The sequence below is a fragment of the Pyrgilauda ruficollis genome, unplaced genomic scaffold (assembly GCF_017590135.1).
Source record: "Pyrgilauda ruficollis isolate IOZ18807 unplaced genomic scaffold, ASM1759013v1 scaffold16, whole genome shotgun sequence".
In the NCBI taxonomy this organism is placed as follows: Eukaryota; Metazoa; Chordata; class Aves; order Passeriformes; family Passeridae; genus Pyrgilauda; species Pyrgilauda ruficollis.
Window position 1 is genome coordinate 4,178,807 of NW_024514764.1, and position 16,746 is coordinate 4,195,552.

At 49.9% G+C, this 16,746-nt stretch overlaps 1 protein-coding gene across 1 annotated transcript; it reads left to right on the forward strand.

Annotated features, from left to right (window-relative positions):
- The first annotated feature begins 8,950 nt into the window (after positions 1–8,950).
- On the forward strand, positions 8,951–16,396 carry ADAP1 (ArfGAP with dual PH domains 1). Its single transcript, XM_041462446.1, has 6 exons — positions 8,951–9,091; positions 12,122–12,205; positions 13,048–13,110; positions 13,486–13,557; positions 14,535–14,763; positions 15,128–16,396. The coding sequence occupies exons 1-6, from the start codon at positions 8,966–8,968 to the stop codon at positions 15,154–15,156; spliced, it is 603 nt and encodes a 200-aa protein (XP_041318380.1). The 5' UTR covers positions 8,951–8,965; the 3' UTR covers positions 15,157–16,396.
- The last annotated feature ends 350 nt before the right edge of the window (positions 16,397–16,746 follow it).

Consider the following 16,746-nt stretch of genomic DNA (forward strand, 5'->3'; position numbering starts at 1 on the left):
GGTGTGCAAATGTCCTTGTGCAGCCTGGAGGTTTGGCTGTGCTGCCAAATGTTCGTTCCTTGATGCACAGCTGCCAGAGCATCGTGTACCAGCTGATTTCTGGGACAGCTGGAGCACCAGCAGCCAGGGCAGAAATGAGTCCTAAATTAAAAAATTATCCTTTCCTGTATGAAGTTTTCACTGTAAATGCATTGAACTCTCAATAAAAGACATTCAGGAGGCAATAGCAGCACCACAGCAGATCTGCTCAAAGCCATTTGGATTTCTCTTCAAAGCAGAAAAAGAGGAATGCTACGGGTGAGAATGGCTTTCCATGATCTGTGGTTGTATGGAAATGCTGCCTGTGTGGGGGAATGTGTTATTCCAGGATGCCCCAGAACAGAGAGTCCTAAACCCATCTGAAGTCTGTGGTGAACTTCTCTGCTGACTCCTCTACAGCTCTCTTGGGGGTTTAAATTCCTCTCATCCTTGCTTGCATTTATCTGTGTGAGCAGCTGCCTAGGCTGAGGTTTTATTTATTGGTGTGGGGAAGAGATCCATCAAAAGCCCTTCAGGCCCAGAGACTGTTTCAGCCTGATCCCTAGGTGTGGTTTGAGGATGCCTGTGTAAAATCCAGACCTTCAGGTGGCTCCTGGTGCTCTGGAGGTGTTTTGGGCAGCTGCAGGTTGGTGCATCCCAGTGCGGTGCCTGAGGTGGGTGTCAGGGTTCCTCGTCCCCTTTCAGTCTCACTCTTTGCTTTCTGCATGAGCCATTGCATGTGGGGCTGCAGGTGGGCTCTCCCTTGCCTTGCAGAGGTGCAGGCAGGACCAGCTCTGTGTGGGCATCCCTGGGCAGGGGGAGGATGGGGTGGGATGGTGGCAGAGCTCCTCCAGCTGCGGGGAGGGAAGGCTGTGGGACATCTGCCTGTGCAGTTCTGAGCAGGAACTCACAGCGGCTGCAGCGAGGGTTTTTTTGGAGTGTTCATGTCTTGCCCAAGGAGGATCCTCGCCCTGTGGTTTGGGAGTGGTTTGGCTGTCACAGCTGAGCTCCTGAAGGCAGCTGCTGCAGGATGTCATTGTGGGTTAGCGCCGCGCGCCTGCCCTCGAACGCTTTCCAGCTGCATCGGGCTCCGAGTGCTGCTGCTGAACGGGATGAGCACCACACTGGCAACCTCCCACCTTTCATCTGCCTTGGTTATGAAAGACTGGCTTCAAAAGAGCAAAACCTGAAGGTTATTTACCTGTAACAGGATTTTTTTCTCCAGGCAGCCCGCGGCTCCCAGGTGGGTGTTGCAGGGATGCCACTCGAAGAGGAAGCATTTGATTTCCAAGTAAAATTAGATTCACATTCAATTCTCAGCAATGTAAGTGCAAGGCTTCCAGTAAAGGCATTTTCTGTAGCAAGGGGTTTTAACATCTCCCAGCAGATACAATCAAATTGTGCTTGCAGCAGCCAGCTGTGGTCTTATCTTTAATATGTAAACACTTGCTCAATAATTAAATTACCACGGAAGTTGTACTGTATCGATGGTCAATTATAAGATAAACTGATAAAAGGGAGGATGTGGCTGTCTTCTGTATTAAACCTGATGTGCCTGCAGCAGTCAGGTGAAGACTTGGGAACTGTATAATTTGTTGTTTTCTCCTCATACTTGCTCCCACGCAGCATTTTCAGAGGAGGTGAGTGCTCACTGGGAGATCAATACCACTCTACCAAAAGAAGATTTTTCTCTGGTGAGTGTCCTTTGCACCACCTCACCCTGCAGTGGCTTGCCCGGTGGCTGTGCTTTCCCATTTTTTATGGCCCTGGTGGCTCCCCCAGCTCTGCAGAGGCACCTGGGTGCCCTGTTCCTGCTGCACTGGGGCACAAGGTGATCCCATCGCAGATCCCTCCGGGAGGATGAATGGCTGTGCTGGTGTCTTTGCCACCTGAGAGCTGCTCCGCGGGGAATCCTAACATGTGATTAAAGAAACCAGTTAAAAACAGCTTAGGAAGCTGGATTAGGTACGTGATCTCTTATTATGGCTCCTTTCAGCTGACAACCCGGTGAAAGAAGGGGGGTCTGGATTACATGGAGAAACATCAGACTTGACAGGAGTGTTTTCTGACTGTTCAGCTTAGTGGTGTCATGTACAATTTTAATCAGATTTAAATAGTGGCAAACATCACAGGCTTAATGGATTTCAGCTTTATTATTGGGGCTTTGCTTAGAAGCAATTTGGATTTTCAGCTGTGAGCCACCAATGCAAGTGTACTCACGACTGAGTGGGACTGGAAACCCGGGGATGGACATTGCACTTAAATGCCTCATGCCTGTGTGGGGGCACAGATCTGTCTTCTTTCTGTCAGCCTCAGGATCTGGATGTGTAGTTGAGCTCAGCCCCACGATCCTTCCACAGAGATGGTGCATTTGGCTCCATTTTCCACACTGATCCCAGCAGCTGGGGGAGCACCTTCTTCCATTACAAAATCAAGGTGACAATATCTTTTTGTAGTGATCTGGAGAATTGGTTTTCCATGCTTGGCTTCAGTCTTGGAGTTGTTCCTCACATGATCTGAAATGATCTCTGTCCTCTGCTTTAGGTGTCATGGGCTGTTCTTGACCTTCCCATGGTGAGGCTTTGTCTGGTCTCTGCTGTGCCAGTTTGGGGCGTTTTGTCTAGAGGAAAAATCCCTGAAGGCACTGACATCTGCCTTTCTGCAGAGATGTGGTCCTGCCTCCAGACTGAGTCTTTTGGGGTGGTTTTTTTTTTTTTTTTAACATTGTGGGATAAGATGCTGTGGAAGAAATCAATATTGAAGGTGGTTTTGTAAAATAGTGTTGACTTTGCTCAGAGGACTGGTCTGACTATCAGAGGGAAGTTACCATTTCAGGACCTGTTGGTCACTGAGGTCTGGTCAACTGCTTGGTGCTCCAGGCTCTGCATGAGCAGAAGTAGGCAAAAAGGAACATCAGCATGAAAGTTCTCCTTTTATCAGTAAAGAGAAGTGTGTGTTCCTAGGCCCTTTTGTTTTCTGTGCCACCTCACACCACCAACCTGAGGTTTCATCTACTTCCAGCTCTGAGCTGAGCACTGGTGAAGATGTTTTCCCTCAGAAGGCCAAGGAGATGTCTGTACAACATTATCTGAATCATCCACTAAATCCTGGCTCTCTGTCTGCTGTAGCCATTCAAGCACTAATTGCCTTTGATTAAGTCAATCGTTTGCAGAGTGAGTGGGTTAATTGGGTATTGTGGAAGCAATCAATCTCATCAGCTGCTTGCATCCATAGCTGAAGTGACAATGCAGTGGGACAATAATTGTTTTATGAGCTCCTGGAAGGCAGCAGAGGCAGACTGGATGACAACATGAAACCCTTCTCTGCGAAATGGCCTTTAGGAAAGGTAATTTGGATGCTGAGTGCTCGTTAGGAGAGGGCTGATTGATTAGGAGCTGGGAAATGTTGTGCCTCTAGAACGTGTGCGTGCAAGAAAATGGTGTGAGCGTCAGGGTGCTGCACTTGGGAGTTCTTGGGCTCTTTGGCCTGGCTGGGTGAGGCGTGAGGAGGATGTGGTGTCCTAAATGGGGAGAAAAAGTTGTCTTCAGGGAGGTGGAGGGAGATCATTCCCTTCTCAGCATGTGAGCTCAGCCAGCACCACCCTGCCTTGGGTGCAGCAAGCACTGACCTCACGGGGTCCTGGGCTGGAGGATCACTGAACTCATCCTCGTTTGCTGCTGGCTGAGGCTGTAATTTCCAAAGAACTGAACTCTGCAGGGGCTGTGGCAGCTTCTGGTGGCTCCTGGCCTGGTCAGTGCAGGAGGACTCGAGGGGGAGGATTTCCATCTCAGCACCAGAGGCCTCCTGCCATGGGGATGCTGAGACATCTCCAGCATGGCTGTATCTGCACTGCTCAGCGTGGGACCTGCAGGAAAGGGATTATCCAGAGATGGCTGCAGAATTATTGCAGGGAACTTCTGAGCTCCTCAGCACAGCTGCAAACAGGCAAAAAAAAAAAAAAATCAGGCAAAAAAAGCAATCTGCTGGTGCTGTGCAGGGGAGCAGGGTGCAAGCTCTGAGGAATTTGAGGACCTGGACCCTGCTTGCATCTGGGGGATCTGGGCAAAGAGTGATGTTTTCATTCCATGAGCAAACTTAATATTCCTTGGTTTATGGCTTCTATTGGAATGCAAATTCTTAAAGTATGCAAGTTGAAGTCGTTGAAATGTCTTGCTTTGATGGTGGCTGAGTGCTGCAGGAAGAAATGATACAAGTTAGAGCAGTCAAACCAAACCATTTACACTGGCATGGCTAAACAAGAGGTGCACAGTTGTTTTTGCAACCCTATTCAAAGTCCAGTCTGTAAGGAAAATACAGAATATGCCACCTTCTCCATCCAACCCTCTCACTGTGGGCAGCAGGGTTTATTTCAGAGGAATGTCCTTCAGACTCTTTGTTTGAAAAGGAGGTTGTGACAGGGGTCAGAGGTGATGTCAGGGATTCCACACTCAGCTGCTCCAGATAATTATGCAGCTCCTTAACCTTTCAGAAGAGGTGGGCACACGTGTCCAGTGAGTGCCTGTCCCCTGTCCTGCCCTAATTAACACCTGACCATGCTAATGGAGCAGAGTGCTCAGCTCTGACACTCAGAGGAGTGGCAATGCACACCCTGCAATTTTAGCAGCAGAGGGAGGGAGCTGGATTTGAATCTTCTCCAAAGCTCTGAATCGGGGTCAACGCACTTCAGCTGCTGAGAGGAAGGACAAATGGCTTCTGTAGGAGGAGGTGCCCTGCCTGAACTCCAGGAAAATGGATTACATGCACAAGTACATTTTTTTTTTCTCTTATTCAGCCCCCCATGCTTTGTCTTGCAGTGAGACGAGAAGGCAAGAAACCACACAGTGGTGCATTTGTGTGGTGTTGGATACACTCAGGTTTCTTCTAAAAGCCTGGAACCAGACCTGGTGTTACCACAGCCCTAGAAACATCATGGAAACAAGCAGTTCTGTTGCCTCTTTCCAGGTGAAACAGTGAAATAAGGAGCCAAAGAAACTGAATATCAGACATGGTTTTAATTCCCAGTTTTGAACGCCTGGCTTAGGATGACAGAAAGAGAAGTCCGTGCCCGTTGGTTTTTGCAGGCCAGTGGATCTGCTTGTCCTCCTTGCAGGAGGGATTTTTCTTCTCTGAGAGCAAAGAGTAAAGCTGAGCAAGTGATTTTGGGTACTTCCTGTAATCCATACTCTCAGAGACCAAACCCCATCATTTACTAAGCTCTGTAACAGCCTTCTGAGGTGGGGAAGTAGCAATATCCCTCTTCTTTAAAATGGGGAACTTGAACCAAATGCTGGTAGGAGTCAGATGGAAAGATGGTGGCTGCAATAGATGTTCTTTATACAAAATCCTCTCGCCTGCTTCCTCTGCAGGCTCTCAGGCAGGGGAAGGCTGGCCACACTGGTGCTGCCAGTTTTATGTGCCTGAAGGAGCTGCAGCCACCAGCCCACCTGAGCTGGCACAAGACCACGCACTATCTCCTTTTCAGTCAGCCAGCCTGGTGCCCCTGTTTGCCTTGCCCCAGAGTTTTAGCTGTGGGGATGAAGTGGGTGTGAAAGTGGACATTCCTCATTTTACCTTGGAAGCCACGGAATGGGTCAGAAATACCCAGCTGGGCTGTGTGGCTGTATCCTGTGCCATTTGCTGGCTGGCTTTTACATAGCTGCTTGGTGGGGTTTTGCAGGAGTTCACAGGTGCCAGAGCAGCCTGCAGAACAAAGTGATTGGTTTTGCTGCTTGGCAGGTGGCAGCAGTGGTGCAGGAAATGTGACAGCAGCAGTGTTAGCAATGTTAGTGGTATTGCTTTATCAGTCTTGCCCAGTCTTGCTTTCTGCACTCGTGGTTAGGTGCTGGTGATCCATGGGATGATACAGGTGCTTGCATCCCTCGTTCTGTGCCCCAGGAGAGGAACAAACGTGTTGGTGACACGATGCTGGGTGGTCCAACACACACACAGAGCAGGTGCTGTGGGGCTTGTGGTCGTTCAGCTTCCACCTAAGCAGAGCAGCCCTCACAGAATGGTTTGGGTTGGGAGGGACCTTAAAGATCATCTCATTTCACCCTGCCATGGGCAGGGACACTTCCACTATCCCAGGTGGCTCCAAGCCCTGTCCAACCCTTCCAGGGAAGCAGCCACAGCTCCTTTGGTCACCCTGTGCCAGGGCCCCACCACCCCTGGGGACCTGGGTGTGACCAGGTGCCTCTAAAACACAAAGCTCTTGCTGAGATCGTGCAGCACATGAGACAAGGAAAAGAGGTTTATTTTCTGTCTCCAATGCCCTCCAGTGTGAGATCTGTTCCCTGCTGTGCCTCCTGCAGTTGTGTTTCTCAGCACCTTCTCTGGCTGTTTTCTCAACCCTTTGGATCAGGGCTTTGAGGGCAGTCTTGCTGACACACAGTTTGCCTGGGGAACTTGTGTGGGTTCATGTTGGGTTCAAGGGCTGCTCATGGTGTTTTGCACTGATGGGTGTTGACAGGGGTTCAGGTTTGGGCAGAGCAGAGGAGCAGCTCCCAAGGATGCAGCCCTGAAGGGAAGAAAAAAGAAAAAGAAAAGAAGCAAGCAAAAATCTGTACCAAAGTGTACTGAAATCAGCAGCTGGCTTTGTCAGAACAGCCAGGAGCTCTTTTGCTGAAGTGATTGTCCTGGGAAAAGCCAACATGTGAGCCACAGATTGGGATAACCCTTGGTTGTGTTGGGTTTTTGTAATTCTTCCTTGAAGTGAATTTGGATCCTGTGTTTTGACACAACAAGTTGGAAAGAGAACATCAAAATGATGAAATGTCCAATGTAAGAGGGCAGGGAAAACTGGGTTTCCAGGCTGCCTTTATCCTGGCTTCCAGCCTTGTCCTGGGCAGCTCAGCAAACCTCTCTGGGCTTCCCTCTCTTCATATACAGCCGTGATGGTGCCCACCTGGCAGGGTTAGCAATCATTTGAGACCATCCTTGGGCACACGCAGAGTAATTTTATTCTTCATCCCTTAAGTGCTAAAAAATCAGTGTTGTGGAGGGGAGCAAGAGCAGTCAGAAATACCTGCAGCATCCTTCACCAATGCTGTGTTTGGGATGGGTGAATGAATGGGAATGGATGAGACCCAGAGGCAGGAGCTGCTCCAAGGTGGGGCCACCACGAGCTGAGCTCTTTGTGCCCAGTGTGCTCTGCTGAGCCACACCAAGCCCAGGTGGGGATTCCTGAAGGAAAGGATGGGCTTTCCCCCTGCATCACCCCACGTTTGTATTTGTATTTTTGTCCTGTTTGATGTCCTTTCCTCCATGCCAACTCTCTCAAGCCCCCTGTGAGACATCAGAGTTCCTCAAATGCCAGGCACAGAGAGGCTCTGAAGCCCTCTCTGCTCTTCAGTGGGATGAATAGCAACAGCTTTTGAAGGACTCTCCTGCTGCTCCAACTGGCTTGGCATTAAAACCCAGCACCTTTCAGGAGCAGAAGCCACTTGTCCTTGGCTCCCAAACCTCAGCTCTGAGGAAAAGCTGCTCCACGTGCTGCCATTCAGGGAGCAGCTGGCCATCAGAGCCCCGGCAGCATCTCTGCCCCACGTGAGGCAGACCTGGCACCTGAGAGGTGTCTCAGCTGGGCACAGCCTCCTGCCTGCCTGTGTGCTGCACAGAGACAGCATTCCTGTGCACAGCCTGCACAGGGCACACGGGGATTTGCTGGTGGAGCAAGGGAGGGAGCAGCGCCTGCCCCTGGGTCAGTCACAGCTGTGGCTCCCAGGGCTCTGCCCTGATGGGGGTACAGGCACAGCAGCCTGGGCTGCTCCTGCTCTGCTCTTGGGTGCTGCTGCCCCTGGCTGGGCTTTGGCTGCTTCTCCTTGCTCAGACTTGGGGTAATTCTGCTTCCTGTGTGTTGGGAACTCCCCATGTGTGGAGACGCGAGGCTTGATTCTATGTTCTCAGAAAGTTAGTTTATTATCTTACTTTATATATATATATATATATATATATATATATTAGAATACTACATTAAAACTATACTAAAAAATAGAAAGAAAAGACTAATCAAACAGCTAGAAAAAATAAAAATAAAATGCACAACAAAATCTTGTGACTCTGAGTCCGATGCAGCTGCATCTGTGATTGGCCATTAATTAGAAACAACCAACATGCACCAAACACAGCTGCACCTTCTGCTGCCCATGGCACCACCCCAGAGCCTTCTGCTGCCCATGGAACCACCCCACAGCCTTCTGCCTTCTGCTGCCCCTGGCCCTGCTCTGAAACTGCTGTCACCAAGGGGCTGACCTGTGTTTGTTGGGGTGTTTTTTTCACAGTTGCTCTCTCACTTCTCAGTGCAGTCCTGGAGGGGTGGCCAGCTTCTGGAGGCACTTTGTAGGGAGATGAGCAGAGCTGTGGTGCTGCCTCTGAGGGTGCAGGTGGGGCTGGGAGGGCCTGACCCAGGCTCCCTCTTGGGCTAACCCACCCTAGAGGTGGCTCTAAGAATTGTGTTTGTCCCATTGAGGGGAAAGTTCCCAGTTCAGAAGGCAAGGGGAGGAGCAGAGTCAGCATCCAGTGGCTCAGGTGAGAGGATAGGACAGGTGGGGACATGGACATGGTGCTTCCCAGCTGAGCACCCAGGTCTGTTGTTGACAAAGGGGATAATCCTCCTTTTGGGACGTGGATGAACTATCTGTGGGTGCTGGAGAGTCACAAAGCATCCTGGCCTGTTAGTTAGCAGTCTGGTTTTGTATCCCTGCTGAATTGTGCAGAAGGACAGAGCATTTTTCCAGGCTGGCAGGCAGTGCTCATTGACACCCGGGCAGAGTCTCAGATATCTCATCACCAGGTAGTTTTGTGGGCTAGCATTCAGGTGCTTTTAGCTAATGGAGGCCTCAAATAGGCCTTTTTTCTGACCAAGTGAACTGTTTTTTGGTTTGAAAGCCTCTTCTCAGGTGTTTGCTCACTTAGCTGTGTTTTCCAGGCAAAAGAACCCAAAGCAATTATGAAGATCGAGCACCTAAACGCGACTTTCCAGCCTGCAAAAATCGGGAACCCGCACGGACTGCAGATCACCTACTTGAAGGACAATAGCACAAGGAACATCTTTGTCTATCATGAAGATGGCAAGGTGAGGCCCTGGAGGTAGTGAGAAGGTTTGGGTTGTGTTCTGGGGGCTGGTGCTGCCCAGAGCCAGCCGGTGGCACACCAGGCTCCAACCGAGCTGGAATCTCTTGGAGGGTGGAAGGGTGAAGCAGGATGCTCAGCCAGCTTTGAGAGTGTTTGCTGTGTTCTTCCAAGCATAAAGGGTGGCAAACTGTCTTCTAAGTAAACAGATGCAAATGGAAGGAATTGGAAATTTCTTGCAACTTGGAGTAGAGGATTTTTCAAGGCAGGCTCCTCGGTACCCAGAGGAGGCAGGGTGGATGGAGCATTGGAAGATGAGGGGACTCAGCCCAAAGTCTTGCAACTTGGAGTAGAGGATTTTTCAAGGCAGGCTCCTCGGTACCCAGAGAAGGAGGCAGGATGGATGGAGCAAGGGAAGATGATGGGACAGCCCAAAAACTTGCAAAAGGGGAACAAACTGGAATGTAGGAGAAGCAGGGAACTGTTGTGGTGCTGCCCATCTCATACTTCATAAAATGCAGATATTCGTGTTTGTATTGAAACAAATCCCCTTGTTCAGGTGTCCCTGAAGGGAGGGATGAAGGAGAGGGCCCGTGGGTTTGGGGTGGTCTTTTGTGGGTCCCAGGGAGCTGCTCCCAAACTTCAAGTGCTTGTCAGCAGGTGCTTCTTCAGCCCAGCCCAGTGTCACTCCAGCTGCTCTCAGGCACCTCCCTGCTGCAATTTAAGCCAGACTAATGAGCAGCAGCTCTTTTGTGGCAGAGTTGCATCCCGCTGTTGTGTCAGAGTCTGTGGTTTGCTGGGCTTTGGTGGTTTGCACAGCCAGGCAGCGGGGATGCAGTCAGGGATGTGGGTTGTGCTGCTGAGGTTTGTGCTGGGGGCTGTGGAAGGAGCCTGTCACCGCTCCCACGCAGGGCAGGATGTGCTCTGATGAAATCTGATCATGACCTGTCTCAATTCCCTTCAACTTCCCTGAATCTGGTCTGTCTCCTTGGCTGCGCAAGGGCTGCAAGAAGATGAACCCCTGGAGTAATCTCCTGTCCTTTGGGAGTGCAGGCTGCCCTGGGACTCACCTGTGGTCCCCTGCTGCCCTTTGCACCCTCTCGTGCTCCCCCAGCAGCCCCAGTGTGTCCTGTGGACCCCAGAGGTGCTGCCTCTCCCTGGTCTGGTTCTTACATTTCATAGAATCACAGGATGGTTTGGGTTGGAAGGGACCTTAAAGCCCATCTCATTCCACCCCCTGCCATGGCAGGGACACCTTCCTCTATCCCAGGCTGCTCCAAGCCCTGTCCAACCTGGCCTTGGGCACTCCCAGGGATCCAGGGGCAGCCCCAGCTGCTCTGGGCAACCTGTGCCACAGCCTCAGCACCCTCACAGGGAAGAATTTGTCAAATCTCATTTGTGTCAATGGATTATCAAAATTCCAGAAAGCAATTTACTGCTGGAAGTCAGTGAGGGTTTCAGCTTCTGCTTTCTGCAGGGTGAAACCCTACCTCACATCATGATCACAGAGAAGACCCACAGGTAAATAAAGAAATATGTGTATAACCTCCCAGCTGGTGGCTGTATAAGTTATCAAATTTTTAACATCACAGCTTGTTGTTCATTAGCTCCAGCCTGTTTGGTCATCATTAACTTCAGGAGTGAATTCTTCTCACTGATCCTCTTTGTGGTGCTGTCTGGGGTGTCCTTAGCTGCTTAGGGTAGGAAAGCAAGTGATAAGTGAGTAAAACCTCAGACAAGTAGGTCAGACTTTTTCAAAACATTGTTTGTCTATGTCCTATTATATTTTGGTGTTTTTTTTCCTTTCAACTTGAAGTAGCTTAACAAACCAAAGCAAAGATCTTTAAATTTTGGGAATGGCTATTGGCCACATTAGACCATTTTTGAGATACCCCCCCATTCAGTTCCTTAAAAGTGAGATTTCAAAATTTTCGTGAGCCTTTCCTCCTTACCCAGATCATTTCTAAAGCATAAAAAAGTTTAACTCTTAGAGAAAGCAAACTTCTCCTTTGATATGGTCTTTCCTACACTACAGCGACCTCACCTGAAAGGCTTTGGCAGTGTTTATTTTGGGATTAAGGGTGGCTCATTGAACGTGTCCCTGATGTGATGTGTGAAGCTTCACATGCATTAATGACAGCAAGACACTCAGCATCCCTCTCCCTGTGCTCAGCATCCCAGGCAGGGCAGCTCCCAATCTCCCTTCCAACAAACCTTTCCTGGTCCCACGGTCTCAGACCACAAGGCAGTGTTTGAGTGCTCCCTGTGTGGAACACTTAAAATTAATGTGACATTTCTCAGCAAGACCTTCAGAGACATACAGCACAAGCTGTTGGGTCCTACCAGAGATAAATGAATGCATGAGTTTAAAAATAAATAAATTATAAAACAATTATTTTGTAGGAGGAAAAAAATTATATTTTGGTGTTTGGGTTTTTTTGGTTTTTTTTTTTGTTTTTTTGTTTTTTTTTTTTTTCCAAGGAAAGAGAGAAATGCCAGAGCTTCTTGGTATCACTCTGTCTGTCCCTAGAGGACTCTCAGGCACAGCTGATAGACTGGGATGCAGAGATGAAGAGATGTTAAGCTTCTCTTTTAGCAAAACATTGAAGTGTGTTGCTGGAATTCGGGTGGGCTGCAGGTGCTGCTGGGGTGTCCTGTGGAGGGGTCAGGGCTGGGTGGGCAAGTCGCACCAGGCAGCACCAGCCCAGCTGTGTTTATAGGGTCAGCTCAATATTTCAAGTGCTCTTTTGGGGCTGTTTCTGCCCCTTCAGAGATGTTTAAATCCTCCCCTCTGCAGAAAGCCCCTCGGTGCTGACTGGAAGCTGCAGAGCTCTGTACAGGTCTGGCAGCCTGGAACGGCAGCCGAGTGTTCCACATCCTTCGCCTTTTTGCTGAATTCCGTGTTTTTTAGGATTGCTGCTGCAGTGTGCTCTGTCACTGGGTCCAGAGTGACAGGAGAGATGAAACCCAGCAGGATCAGGTTATTTTGTGTGCAGGCTGCACTCCTCACTCTGCTTTTCTTCCTCATTACTAGGAAATAGTGGATTGGTTCAACGCCATCCGGGCAGCACGCTTCCATTACTTACAAGTGGCATTCCCTGGAGCCAGCGACTCTGATGTGAGTGTTCCTGCTGCATTGGTTGGGTGGGGCTTTCCCCCCACTCTCGCTCATTTTTGGCATCCTGTTAACGATCTGGAAGGCTTGGGGAGTGCTCCATCCTTCGGAGTGTTCTGCAGTTGCTGGGTGAAATGGCTGTGGAGGGATGCTGAGCCCACGTGCAGCCTTGGGGCTGTGGGAGCAGCTCCAGCACTGCCACGCCTGCAGGAGCCCTGGGCACCTGGCTCAGGGGCTGTTTCTGCACTAACAAAAGCCAAAACAAAGGCTGGAATGCAGCAAAGGTGAGGGCAGAAGGATGTCAGTGCCCTGCCTGAGTTCATCTCTGCAGGTCAGTGCAGCTGGTTTATAAATGCCTGTGTTTTCCGGGGCTGGAGCTGCTAATTGTGTTACCCTGGGCTAATGCAATTCCAGAGGCTGCTCTGATGTGCTGCCAGCCAGGGCTCTGTGCTGCTCTTGGGGTGTAACATCACTGTGGTGGTGCTTGTTGATCACTCCCTGCTCCTCCTTGGCTGTAGATTTTGAAATCTAATTGCATTTCCTGCCTTCTGCCAATTATCTGGGAGGGATCCAGTCGTGGTTCTGCAGGGTGGCTCTGTCCCTGCGCCCTGCACCCTGAGGAGTGTGGGAGATGCTCCTGGAGGCTGCTGGCTGTGCTGGGGAGCTGCTCCAAGGTGTTTCATGTCGTAGCCTCCTCTTCTGAGGCTGTGGAGGAGCAGGACTGGAGCTCTTGGGCAGAGCTGTGGGGTGGGCTCAGGGCTGGGGCCAGCTCCATGTGGGTTTTCCTTCCAGTGACCCCCAGACCCCTCCATCTGACACTTTTCTGTCCTCTTTGGTTGCTCCAGCTGGTGCCAAAGCTTTCTAGAAACTACCTGAAGGAAGGATACATGGAGAAAACAGGGCCAAAGGTAGGATCTGAAGCATTTTTCAGTCCCTCCAAACATGAGTCTTGCTCTGTATGGCCCCGAGAAGGGGTTGATGTTGGGACAAACCAACCCTTCCAAGAGGCAAAGCCATAACTCTGTGAATGTATTTAATGCACTTTCCTCACCTGGGAGCAAACATAAAAAAAAATCCAAATCTACATCACAAGCCCAATGGCCCTTCCTGGTCCAGCTGGCCCAGACCCTGGCTGTGGTGGCTCTGGTGGCCCAGAAGCCATCTGCTCCCAACTGCCCCAGCCCATCAGGCTGCTCCAGGTGCTTTGACACTCCTGGGACATGCGTGCTTAGAGAGCAGCTGTGCTGTTTGGGTGTGTGATCTGGCATTTTTTGACTCCTCAGCAAACAGAGGGATTCAAGAAGCGATGGTTCACCATGGATGACCGACGGCTCATGTATTTCAAAGATCCCCTGGTAAGATGAAGGTGTCTGGGCTGCCTGGGGGGAATTACCTGCAATACTACTAATAATAGGAGTAATAGCAGTAATAATTACAGTAATGATCTGCAGCAAAATGCAGGCTGGTGGGAGAGCCAAGAGGGCACAGGGCTGTCACTGCTTGGTGGCTCTGCCAGGTGTCCAGTGGGCAGTAACCCTATAAATACCAAAACCACTTTAAAAGCCCAATCCAGATATTCTGCATCTGGATTGTGGCTCCCTGGTGTTGGTGCTGTACTGTGGGTACCCCTGGGTGAGGAGCAGGGCTGTGGGTAGTGCTGTTGGGGTTTGGCTGATGGGCTTGTGGCTGCTACAGGATGTGAAAAACACCTATCACTTGTTTTTAAAAAAATTTAAAAGTTTAATAATAATAAAATGGTTATAAAAATAGCAATATAATTAGAGTAATAATAATTTGGACAATTTGGATTAGGACAATATGAGACAATAAAAAACAAAGAGTTATGGACATCCAGGTACCTTTTTCTGGGCAAAATAAGCCCAAAAAAGGACACATGTTAACAGAGGATTAACCCTTAAAAACAGTAGCCTGTTGCATATTCATACAATGCATACGAGATTTAGGTGTCCTGTGGTTGCTATCTGGTGCAGGTAGCTCATTCCTTTCTTAAATTAAAAAAAAAAAAATCCCACATACATAGTTCCTATGTATGTAACATTATGTTACAACCTGAAACACACTACTTGTATATTTATAGGTGTATGTGTATATTTATATATGTGTATATATATATATGTGTATATTTAACACACTACTTGAGAAAATCAATGCAGCATAACTTTCTAACATAACACGTATAATATTCATCCTAATATTTGCCAAAAGCCAATCATAAAATGCACATTTTTCACAAGGACAAGCTGTCCTGGCTGCCCGGGATGCAGAGCTCCTTTCACCCTCACCCCTGCCTGACTGCTCTGCTGTCTCCTAGGATGCCTTTGCCAGAGGGGAGGTTTTTATTGGGAGCAAGGAGAACAGCTACAAGGTGCTGGAAGGGCTGCCACCATCCACGCAGGGGAACCACTGGCAGCACGGGATCACCATCGTCACCCCGGATCGGAAATTCCTCTTCGCCTGCGAGACAGAGGACGACCAGCTGGAGTGGATCACCACCTTTCAGAAGGTCATAAGCCGGCCAATGCTGCCTCAGGAATACGCAGGTGTGTTCCCTGGGTGTCAGCCCTGGCCTGCTGGGTGCCCTGGGCTGGAGGATGGGCTGGCTGGAGGGGCCTGGGGGTCAGGACATGGCTCCTGCGTTGTTCTGCAGCAGCTCTTCACTGCCCAGGGGCATGCAAAGGCTGTTTGAGCAGAGAGGGGCTCGCCCTGGGAGGAGGAGGAGGAGGGTGGTATCCTTCCCTCTCCATTGCCTCTGCTGTGATGTCCATGCTGCTGTATGGTTGTAGGGGTAACTGAAGCCACGGAGCATCAGCAAGGACCACTGTCAGGGTGGGCTTGTGCCAGGCTGTCACCACCTGCCAGTGCTTGTCGTGCTCTAACTTTATTTTCTCTATTTTTGCCTTTCAGTGGAAGCCCATTTCAAACATAAACCTTAGCTGGGACTTGCTGGGCAGACCTGAGGAGCGAGCTTCTGTTTACAACACGACGTGGTTTTATTTGAAATGTTAAAAATAATTCATAATAACAGTAATAATAATAACAATAATAATACTTCCCTTTCCCCTCATCATTCACGTGATCATGTCGGAAGGGCGGCAGTGGAACGTCGGAGAAGATCCTGATCCAACTTGAAATTCAGCTCTGTGGCTGCTCTGTGGGATGGGACAGGTGGTGCTGCCACCCACCACCCCACACCCGCTGGAAGGGGCACCCAGCTTCACCAGGATGGCAGAGACTGTTGGTGGCACATCCCAGGGGCAGGTGGGACTCTTCCCCATGCTCAGGTCCCTGGGTGCTGGAGCTGAGCATCCCCACACTTCCAGATGGCTGCCAGCCCTTTCCAGGGGGGCTGCAAGTCCCCAAGGGGTGACGTCCCTGTGGGATGGGAAGCAGCCTGGAAACACACGGAAGGTGCTGTGCAAAGCAGCTGAGCCTGCCGTGGTGCCAGGGTAATGATAAGTGAATTATCCCCCTGGGAACTGGAGGTGATGCTGTACCCAGAGAGGGTCAAATAGGATTTATAAGTAGAGGAAATGGGCATCATCAGCCTCGTTAAGTTAACGAAGGGCAGGGAGGAGGGGGCTGCAAGGGAGATGCCAACCTGTGAGGTGATGCTGGGGGAGCAGAGCTTTGGGGCCAGGTCTGTGTTTGGCTCCCTGGGTCATCCCTGTTCCATGGTCTGGGGGGCTTTGCCCCATTTGGGGAGCCCGATATGGAGCTGGGGGGTTGAGCTTTATCTGCAGTTTTGCTGATGGGCACCACCAAAGCCTGTCTCAGCTCACTCCCAGCAGGCACATCCCTTCTTCAGACTTGGTGGTTGCACTTTTTCCCCCAATAATCCAATTTTTTTTTTGGTTGATTTTTCTTCTCCTGCCCAAAAAAAAAAAGAAAAAAAAAAAAAGCTGCTTGAAGTGACGTTTCAGCGCGGTGTTGAGCACTGTAATTCCTGCAGTTAGGGCGGGCGGGCTGGGAGCTGCACACCAGGTGCTGGATTTTTACCCAAAAATGAGATTTCTGGCTTGCCCTGAAGGCCCAGCCCCAGCCACGGACCTGTCCGACGCGTTTCTTAGGGTGGTTGTGTATCTGAGAGCATCTCATCGGCTGTGTGCATTCGTTCTGTCACTGGTAAGACAACTGTGGTACTAAATGTCATTTGAACCAATAAATTATTATTATTATGTCAGAGCCGTGGCCGTGTGGTGCTGGGGCAGGGAGGGAGGTGGGGTTAAAAAGCAGCAATGGAAACAAAGAGGTGCCAGTGCTGGCAGGGCCCCAGGGGTGTGGGACACCCTCAAAACCATCTGCCCCAGCCTGGCACACAATGTGTATTATTTAATCTATTATTTGCGTGTATGTGTGTGTTGTAGTGCATATTCTGTGTGTTTTCTCTATAAAACTTCTTCATGTGTGCACACATATACACAAAGGATAGCTGGCTCTTGGGAATAGAGAAATAAGCTTTAGGAAGGGGCTGTTGGCTATTCAGACAACTATAAACTGCATAGTGGATAGAGTGTAATATATAA

Coding starts and splice junctions, on each gene's coding strand:
- ADAP1 (XM_041462446.1), top strand. CDS start 8,966: ATGAAGATCGAGCACCTAAACGCGACTTTCCAGCCTGCAAAAATCGGG. Junction 9,092..12,121: donor TCTATCATGAAGATGGCAAG/GTGAGGCCCTGG, acceptor CCTCATTACTAG/GAAATAGTGGATTGGTTCAA. Junction 12,206..13,047: donor CTGGAGCCAGCGACTCTGAT/GTGAGTGTTCCT, acceptor TGGTTGCTCCAG/CTGGTGCCAAAGCTTTCTAG.